Here is a 9,680-nt window from a genome sequence, read left to right on the forward strand (position 1 = left end):
AGGAAACAATTTATTTACTTTGTTGGGCTGTGAATAAAATCACTTTATGCAACACCATGGCCTCGTCTTTCCTGCCCAACCCTATCTCCATAGGAGAGAGCCAGTGTTTCATAGCCTTTTGTCTTTGACGTCAATGTGCCACTCTATGGCATGCTTTGGTCAGGCCCCACCTGGAATACTGTGTCCAGTTCTGGGCACCACAGTTCAAGAAGGATGTGGACAAGCTGGAGCATGTCCAAAGGAGATGCTGTATACACTCATGTATAAGTCTAGAAACTTTAGTCAAAAAATCAACCCCAAAAATCTGGGTCGACTTATCTATGGGTCGACTTATCTATACTGTACCTTCACTTTTATCAAAATAGGAACCACCCCCTTCTTTGAGTCGAGTGGTGAAGGGCGAAACCTTAGTCCATTGTGAGATAACCTAAAAGAAGCGCCTACTCTCTCCGTTGTGGCACTGCCTCTGGCCTTTTTGAATGGCTGGGTGGGCAAACAGTGGTGCTATTTGGCATCATTTTCCTTTCCTTCGTCCTTTACATCCTTTGTCACATACCCCTAGGTTTACCCTCGACTTAGAATCATAAAAGAGTTTGAGAGAGAGAGAGAGAGAGAGAGAGAAAAGGCACTTCGGCCCAATGCATCACGGGAAATGGAGTTCACCCCCGGGGAAAAAGGAAAAAGAGGCGGGTGAAGGGTGCGCGTGCGCAACCAAGAGAGAAGAGTGCATGCTGGGGGATGTAGTCTTTTGCCTTGTGGGTGGGACATTTTTATTTTATCATTATTTTTACTGTGTGTTTAAGGCCCCCCCAACTGCGCCCTTTCATTTATTTTGGACCCCAGCTCCCAGAAGCCTCTGCCATGTTGGCCAATCGCCTGGGTTTCAGGGAGCTGAAGTCCAAGAAAACCCCCTTAAAGGGCACAGTAGAGGCCGCCCCATCAACCTGCCCAAACAGCTAGGGCGCATGCACACGCAGCCCACAGGCGCGAATAGGGGGCCGGCTTGACGCGCATGCACAGTGCAGCCCTTTCCACATACCTGGCTGCAGAGGATTCTGGAAGGCAATTGATCAGAAAGGAACACCTTGCTGCCGAGGGATATTAGACCCAGGAGGAAAATGGCGGAACCCAGGGCCCAGACTGCATCCCTGCCTTCCTTCGCAGGAGAAGCTGGGCCCTCAGGACAACCAGGGAAAGGCCAGAAAGAGGAAGGCTCCCCAAAACCCAGTAAGGCGTTTATAGTATATTTGCCCATAGGGAGACATTGGGGAATATGGGGCGCCTGGGAAGACTACTGGATGGCCCTTGCGGTCTCTTTCAACTCTATGATTCTGATTCTGAAACCCCATTCAACCCTCTCTGATTATTTTAATGTATAGTTTTAATTGCTATTGCATTGAATTGATGTTTTAAAGGGAGGGAGGGAGGAAATAATTGGGTTACCATCTATGTATTATATGGGTTTTTAACTGTAAGCCGCTTCCATTGTCCTTGACAGAGAAGTGGGGTATAAATAAAGCTTTTATTATATATCTACTTATTACTCTGTTGGCAAGACGTTACGCTGAGGTCGAAGTTGCAGGATTTCCCGGAAGTAGCAGGGGAGCAACAGTCCATTGGCATCACCAGGAGTGAGGAGGACTCCATTCGCTGAGCGGAAAAAGGAGATCCCATCTGCAAAAAGATATCCAGGTCAGGGAAAAGACATGCCGTAAAAGTACAAAACCACAGCCTGAATCCTGACCTAGGAACGTGGGGTGCCTGGAAAGACTCCAACAAACTTGAGCCCCCCTCTTATTCTCCATTGGATGAAGGGATGGCTCTGAAGTCCCCCTAAAAGTCAAGGGTCCTGGACCCATTTCTATCCATAACACCTAAGCAGCAGGATATAAGAACCTTTACTTCTTCAGACGTTAAACATTAAAGGACCTTGATCAGATATTTTGGACTACAACTTCCATCATACTTTACCACTGGCCATGCTGGCGATGAATTTTGGGAGTTGAGGACTAAACTATCTGAGATCCAAAGGTTTCTCACTCAACATAGAATCATAGAGCTGAAAGAGACCCAAATGGCCACCCGGTCCAACCCTATTCTGCCATGCAGGAACTCACCATCAAAGTAGCCCCAGTGGATGGCCATCCAGCCTCTGTTTAAAAACCTCCAAAGAAAGAGAATTTACTACATTCCAAGGGAGCATCTTCCACTGTTGATCAGATCTTACTGTCAGGAAGTTCCTCCTAATGTTCAGGTGGAATCTCTTTTCCTGTGAGTGCATCCATTGCTCTGAATCCTATTCTCTGGAGCCGCAGAAAACAAACTTGCTCCATCCTCAATAGGACACCCCTTCAAATATTTAACCATGGCTATCATATCGCCTCTTAACCATCTCTTCTCCAGGCTGAATAGACCCAGCTTCCTAAGTCCTCATAGGGCACGGTTTCCATGAGGCTTTGGACATAAGATTCAATGCAACACCACACGCCAACTTTTTATTTTCCATTCCTCTGAACTCCCTGATCAACTTGTGTTGATTTCTCTGACCGTTATTCAGAAAGGACCTTTGTTTCACGGAGCCACAAGCGGGTGCTAGATGGAGCAACAGCAAGGTGATGGAGGAGAAAACTGAGTCCCCTGTGCCACCTCTCCTTTGCAGCCCCTAAACTCACTTACTATCTTCATGTATGGAAAGAACATGGTGTTATCACCCATGTTAAAATAAGATTCAACTCACCTGCCAGAGCTCTGGCAACATCAATGACAATGGCCACCTCACAGTTGTTCCTCATTCCTGCAAAACAAATGTCACACTTCTGTCACACCCCCAATTTCTCTCTATCAAAAAGTCTCCTCATTTTCTGGATTATTTCTGCAATGTGGATGCAGCCCTGAACTAGGAATAGGAGCATTCCCAGCTACAACGTTTTTCCACGTTGTTCCAGGTCCCACTGGTATGTCTATACATTCATGCACATGAACACCAAGAATCCATGCATTTCCTGCCATTTTACACATCTCAAAGCTGGCAAGATCTCTTCTGAATTCTGGACAACAGTTTGTCAGGACAATAGTTATTTCAAATCTATCTAGAACAAAAGGAGCAATTCCCATTTTGGTTGGTGTTGTGTTGCTGCAAAGTCCCAGCCACAGTCATGCTACCTCAGACAAATTCAAGGTGTGCTGCTGGAGAACATAGAACATGACGCGGTGGAGCATGATGAGACTCATAGCTGGGACTTTTATGTATTTAAAACTTGTGCAATCCTATCCATTCCTAAAAGAAGGAAAGAGAGAGATAGACAGCATGGACAATTCTAGGCAAACCTCTCTGGGGAACATATTCAGGGCCATACAGCAAAGTCCAATGACATCCAAAATGCACAAAACATTAAGCAGCCTTTAATTTGTGTATTCTAGTTTAATTTGATTGTGCATTTTAATCTGTGCATCTTGGGTGACTGACTAAAGGTAACACCATTTTGTGGATATTGGATGTGATTGTACTCTCTGGGGAAGGAATTCTACCAGCCAAGGCCCAAACGTTCCTGTGAAGCAGGTGTTTTTCTGTCACATGGACCCGATTAGATGTCTTTGTACTATAAGACCCAGTTTCCCTCCTTCAGGTTGGAGAGTGGCATACTCACCGCTCAGGACACTTGCTTCCCCTGGCAATCCTGGTGCTAAATGGATGTGTGATCGTCCCATCCGTGACAAGCCCTCGCGGTGAATTGCAGGCAAGTGGCGCAGGTATGTGCCATGGGCCACAACCTCTGGAAAATCTGACGGGTCCAGCAGTGGCTTGAGTTCCAGTTCAGACACCTGGCGCAGATGGAAATAGCTGGAACACCTTAATGTTTTCCTATTTCCAATTTCTCCCCTCCCTTCTATAAAAAAGAATCCCTCCGACTTTTCTTTGCCCCAAAGCACTGGCGGCACCATTTCTTCCAAATGGCAGGCAAACTGAGCTTTCCTTCTTCCTAAGTCCACCACATCATGGCCATAACTACAGGTGTGGATGAAATACAGTGGGGAAAATGCAACATCCCAGGTGGAAAGACAATTTTAATTCTGCCCATAGTTTACAATAGAAGGGCAACCATGCCTACAATTTGGGACATGCTTTGTTTTCTATGCTCCCCATCTTTGAAAGCTGAGGTGTTCTGGAGCTCTAGGTTCTGACTGATAATGTACACTCAGCATACATTATCCATGGATTTTTATCAATTATCCATATCCATGGATTTTTTTAATCTACAGGCTCGAAAACATTGAAAGGGCAAGATATCAAATAAACAGATGACAATGATGATGGCTGGAATTACACATGGTTTCATAAATTATGCAAGAGAACAGTTGGACATTCATGTCCACAGATTTTTAATCCACGGATTCAACCATCCACAGCTTGAAAATATTCCAAAAAGGTCTAAATTCCAAGAAGCAAACCTTGATTTTGCCATTTTATATATGGAACATCCTTTTCCTGCATGACTGTATTTAATGGGTCTTGAGCATCCACAGATTTTGGTATTCACAAGGGATCCTCGAACCAAACCCCAATGGATACCAAGGGCCCACTGTATTGTGTATTCTCCTGGGTAGTCCTGTCATATGTAACTAGAGCATGCAAAGTTCCTGTGTCCATGCTGTTGGTTTTCATGGTCCAATTCATGTTCTCAAATGTGGCTTGCCTACTTTCTCACCTGCAAGGAGTGCCCTTGGTTGGCGCGGATCTGGAGGTGCCCCCCAGAAGGATGTGGGCGCAGGGCAAAGCGCTGCTTTTCGTTTGTCTCCACAACCCGCTGGATGTCTTCCAAGGACCATGCCTTGAACTGGGGCAAGCGAAGGATCTCAGCCACATCCACAAAGCCATCTGCCATTCAGGAGGAACAAGATGATCAGGAATTCCCCCCTTCAACACTCCCATAAGTCAGTTCATTCATGAGGACAGAAGGGTGGTTAAATTTATTTACATTGGCTGTATCTGCACTGCAGAAATAATCCAGTTTGGCACCTCTTTAACTGCCATGGCTCAATGCTAAGAATTCTAGGATTTGTAGTTTGTTGCAGCACCAGAGCTCCCTCCCAGAGAAGGCTAAATGTTTCACAAAACTACAGTTCCCAGACTTCCATAGCACTGAGCCATGGTAATAATAATAATAATAATAATAATAATAATAATAATGTGATTTTTCAATATTTCCCACCTCTCCCTGCAGATCGATGATACTGTAGTTAAAGTGGTGTCAAGCTGGATTATTTCTACAGCTCGGATGTGGCCTTAGGGGATTTAAACTCTTTGTAGCTTTAGAAAAGAGACATGCGGCAATGGTGAGAACACGTCCGAGTGGATCACCTCTGACTGTGATGCAGGGAAAAGCTGGATAGTGGACCAGTTTAAGAAACTAAATGTAATTGTTAAAAAGCCTTTCCTTACTCATTGGGTCTATGCTTGAGTTACCAACAAAGATTTGCTGTGCAAATAACGTCTAACAAAGAAGAAGAGAAAACCTCTTGCTTTCTGCAGAACCTGACTGCACTCATAAATGTATGTATGTACAGAGTAAGTACAGTCACTCCTCAATATCAATGGATTTTTTTATCTACAAAGTCAACTATCAACGGCTTGGAAATATATACAAATTATATCAAAAGTATATAAATTCCAAAAAAGCAAGCCTTGATTTTGCCATTTTATATCAGGGAAACTATTTTGTTACGCCGCTGTATTTAATGGGACTTGAGCATCCACAGAGTTTGATATCCATGAGGAGCCCTGGACCCAAACTCCAGTGGATTCCAAGGGCCCACTGTATTTCCTTTGACACACTTAAAAGAAGTTGTATTCTCTTTTCCTCCTCCTCCAAGTAAATCTATATTATTATTATTATTATTATTATTATTATTATTATTATTATTAGGGCTCTGGTGCCATTAAGCATCCCATGGCAGGCAGATAACAAGTAAGAGAAACATCATTTTCCAAGCAGAGTTGGGGGAGAGGATAATAAAAAAGCTAGGCAGAAGCACTCACCGGGTCCCATGCCTAATCCCAACTTGTCTGCACCGTGACGCAGGGCATAAGAGAGGGCTTTGGACAGGTGGACATCCGGATCCTGAAAGAAGGTTTGGAGAGAAACAGTGAATGTGGATCTATATATATATATATATATATAGAGAGAGAGAGAGAGAGAGAGAGAGAGAGAGAATATGTATATATGTATATATAATAATAATAATAATGATAATAGGTTTTATTTATATACCGCCCAATCACTGGGAATCCGAGCGGTTTACAATAGAGGGGATAACAGACAATTCCCTGCCCACAGGCTTACAATCTAAAAGACACGACACAAAAGGAGAAGGGAATGGTGAGGGAGGGAGGGAATCAGGTCCAGCATTCTTCTCTCCCTCGGAGGCCTGGACCAAGGCAGATGGACCGGAGGGAGGGCTCTTCTTCTTCAGGCTAGCCCCTGGTGGAACTGGGCCAGCCTTCTCTCTCCCTCAGAGGCTGAAAGATGACAGTTAGGGAGGGAGGAGCCTCTTTCTTCAGGCTAGCCCCTGATGGAACTGGGCCAGCCTACTCTCTCCCTCAGATATTATATACTTATGTATATACCGTCATCCCTCCACATTTTCAGATTTGATTATTCACGGATTTCATTAATATGTTCTCTCTAGGAATATCTAGGTCCTCCATTGCAACTCTATGGTCAACTTGAACCAAAAGACGCACTGAAGGACCTAGGTTCCTAGAGAGAACGCTCTGCTAGGCATTTGTAGCCCCTCCAATGCAATTCTATGGTCAATGTCTGGCAGAGGTTGACCACAGAGTTGCCCCGGAGGAGCTAGAGATCCCAAGAGAAGTGCTCTCTCAGGTAAAAACATAGTGTTTTTAGTATTTGTGGTTTTTCTACATTCATGGGGGTCCTTGAACAAATCAAGCCTGAATTCTCCCTGGAATCGAAGATGAGGCTGTTGTACTTTGAAAAAGACACCAATGCTAGGAAAGGTAGAGGGTAGCCATGTGGCAGAGTGACTTGACCATTGGACTATGACTCCGGAGACCTGGGTTTGATACCCACTCGGCCATGAAACCCACTGGGTGACCCTGGGCAAGAAGTCACACTCTCTCAGCCTCAGGGCAAGGTGATGGCAAGCCTCCTCTGAACAAAGCTTGCCAAGAAAACCCCAGGATAGTGTCGGGTTAGGTTCATCATAAGTCAGAAACAACTTGAAGACACACAACTCACAGTAGAAAGCGAGGAAGACCCCATGACGGATGGAGCCTATGAAGGAGGTCACGGGTACGAATTTGCAGGACCAATGCAGAGCAATGGAGGGCAGGGGGTCTTGGAGAGGTCTCATTCACAGGGTCCTCATGAGTCGAGCTCAGTCTTAAGGCAGTGAACAACAATAGCAAATGTATCCATGAGAAAGATCTAGCATGCAATGCAAATGCAGGACAAGATGCACCAGGAGTGATGCTGGAGTCCTAACTATCATCATTTTGTCTTCCTTTCTCCTTTAACACTTTTTGCCTGAGGAAGAAGCCAGCAGAACTGCCAAAGCTTGCAACATGGATATTGAGCCTTTTGGTTGGCCTCCATAAAGGGGAGCCCTGCTTTGTGGGTTTGGGATGTTATTCTCTTCTGCTGAATGTGAACACCAGCAACAACTGCATCCAAGAGGAAGCCCTGAGCATGCAATGCAGAACCTGGACCAGATGCAAAGACAGCCTTATTAGAGTCCTAACCTGATGGCTCCTGTGCCTTGCTCCTCTTCTTCTGCCTCTTCTGGCCAAGTTTTCTGGGGTACCTCCAGCCTTGGAGCCCTCTCTTTCCATCCGAAGGAGGCTTGGCATTAATCCCACAAAGCTGCTCCTCCCAGAAGCAGGAGGGATCCGTTTCCCCCCAATAATAGATCCTTTGCCTTGCAAGACCTTCCCTGCTGCTGCTAAAGGATGGCCTTCCAAATGCCTCCAAGGGGCACCTCTTTTTGGTGCCAATGCCACTTGCCCACTCAAACTGCAAAGAGGAAAGCAGGGGCAAGAGGCAGCAATCCTAGCACCCAGCTGACCTGATGCCTCGCACAGGCTCTTGGGAGTTGTAGTTCTTGCGGCAATTTGCCTTCCAAGTCCTTGCACAGACTTAAGGCAACCCCAAAGCCACCCTAATCATGGGGTTTTCTTGACAAGGTTTGTTCAGAGGGGTTTGCCATGGCCTTCCCCTGAGGCTGAGAGAGTGTGACTCCTTGCCCAAGGCCTCCCAGTGGGTCTGAGGGCTGAGCCAGCATTCGAACCCTGGACTCCAGAATCCAGCATTCAAACCACTGGGCCACACTGCCACAGTTCTGCCCCCCTCCCATTTACCTTTCTTCTCCTCCTTCTTCTCTTCTCTCTTTCTTTCTCTTCTTCTTGTAAAGCTACAACAGGGTTTCCAAATGTATTCCAATATACAGTCAGCCCTTCTTATACACAGATTTTTTATCCACGGATTCAAGCATCCACAGTTTGAAAATGTTCCAAAAAAAGTATACATTTCAAATATCAAACCTTGATTTTCCATTTTTTAATAAGGGACACCATTTTGCGATGTCATTATATTCAATGGGACTTGAGCATCCACGGATTTGGTTATCCACGGGTGGGGGATCTTGGAACCAAACCCCAGCAGATAACAAGGGTCCACTGTATATATAGCCTACAACTCTCACAGGGTGCATCTACACTGGAAACAATGCAGTTCGACGCCGCTTTAACTGCCACAGTGCCATCCTAAGAGAAACCTGGGGTGTGTTGTTTGTTGTGGCACCTCCAGCACTCCAGTAGTTTTGGGAGACATAGAGGTCCCAAACTCACCCCAGCCCACCATGTAGAAACTGGTAGAAGGAAGGAGTCCCCGATGTGTTGCCTGGTCCTGTTCTGAACGGCCAGACAGTCTTTGGCCAGCAATGGTCACTACATACATGCCACCAGAAAATGGTGCAGTGGGAAGAATCGCTAGATTACCGCACTATACAGTGAATAGACTAGAAAGCTGGGCCAAAGCGGACAAAATGAAATTCAACACAGAGAAATATAAGGTACTGCACTTAGGGCAGAAAAATGAAGTGTCCAGATATAGGATGGGGTACACCTGGCTTAAGGAGGCATATATGTTTGAAAGGGATCTAGGAGTCTTTGGCCACCAATGGTCACTACATACATGCCACCAGAAAACGGTGCGGTGGGAGAATCGCTAGGTTACTGCCCTATACAGTGGACCCTTGTTATCCGCTGGGGTTTGGTTCCAAGATCCCCATGGATGACAAAATCCGTGGATGATGCACAAGTCCCGTTCAATATAATGACAGGGCAAAATGGTGTCCCTTATAAAAAATGGAAAATCAAGGTTTGATATTTGAAATGTATACTTTTTTTAATATTTTCAAATCATGGATGCTTGAATCCGTGTGTAAAAAATCCATGTATAAGAAGGGCCGACTGTACTCTTATCATAGAATCATAGAGTTGGAAGAGACCCCAAGGGCCATCCAGTCCAACCCCATTCTGCCATGCAGGAACTCTCCATCAAAGCACCACTAACAGATGGCCATCCAGCCTCTGTTTAAAAATCTCCAAACAAGGGGACTCCACCACGCTTCAAGGGAGCATGTCTCACTGTCGAACATCA

At 45.5% G+C, this 9,680-nt stretch overlaps 1 protein-coding gene across 2 annotated transcripts; it reads right to left on the reverse strand.

The window, feature by feature from the left end:
• Nucleotides 1-1,503: 1,503 nt before the first annotated feature.
• On the reverse strand, nt 1,504-8,042 carry TRPT1 (tRNA phosphotransferase 1). Of its 2 annotated transcripts, none has more exons than XM_089482985.1 (6): nt 7,763-8,042; nt 6,038-6,119; nt 4,707-4,876; nt 3,648-3,822; nt 2,738-2,794; nt 1,504-1,674 (listed from the first exon to the last, which is right to left on the reverse strand). In XM_089482985.1, the coding sequence occupies exons 1-6, from the start codon at nt 7,868-7,870 to the stop codon at nt 1,541-1,543; spliced, it is 726 nt and encodes a 241-aa protein (XP_089339111.1). In that variant the 5' UTR covers nt 7,871-8,042; the 3' UTR covers nt 1,504-1,540. The 2 variants fall into 2 exon arrangements, with proteins under 2 accessions (XP_089339111.1, XP_089339112.1); XM_089482986.1 differs by lacking the exon at nt 7,763-8,042 and adding an exon at nt 7,260-7,736.
• Nucleotides 8,043-9,680: the final 1,638 nt, after the last annotated feature.

The sequence above is a fragment of the Sceloporus occidentalis genome, unplaced genomic scaffold (assembly GCF_023333645.1).
Source record: "Sceloporus occidentalis isolate IW3139 unplaced genomic scaffold, rSceOcc1.0.p SCAF_20, whole genome shotgun sequence".
Classification (NCBI taxonomy): Eukaryota; Metazoa; Chordata; class Lepidosauria; order Squamata; family Phrynosomatidae; genus Sceloporus; species Sceloporus occidentalis.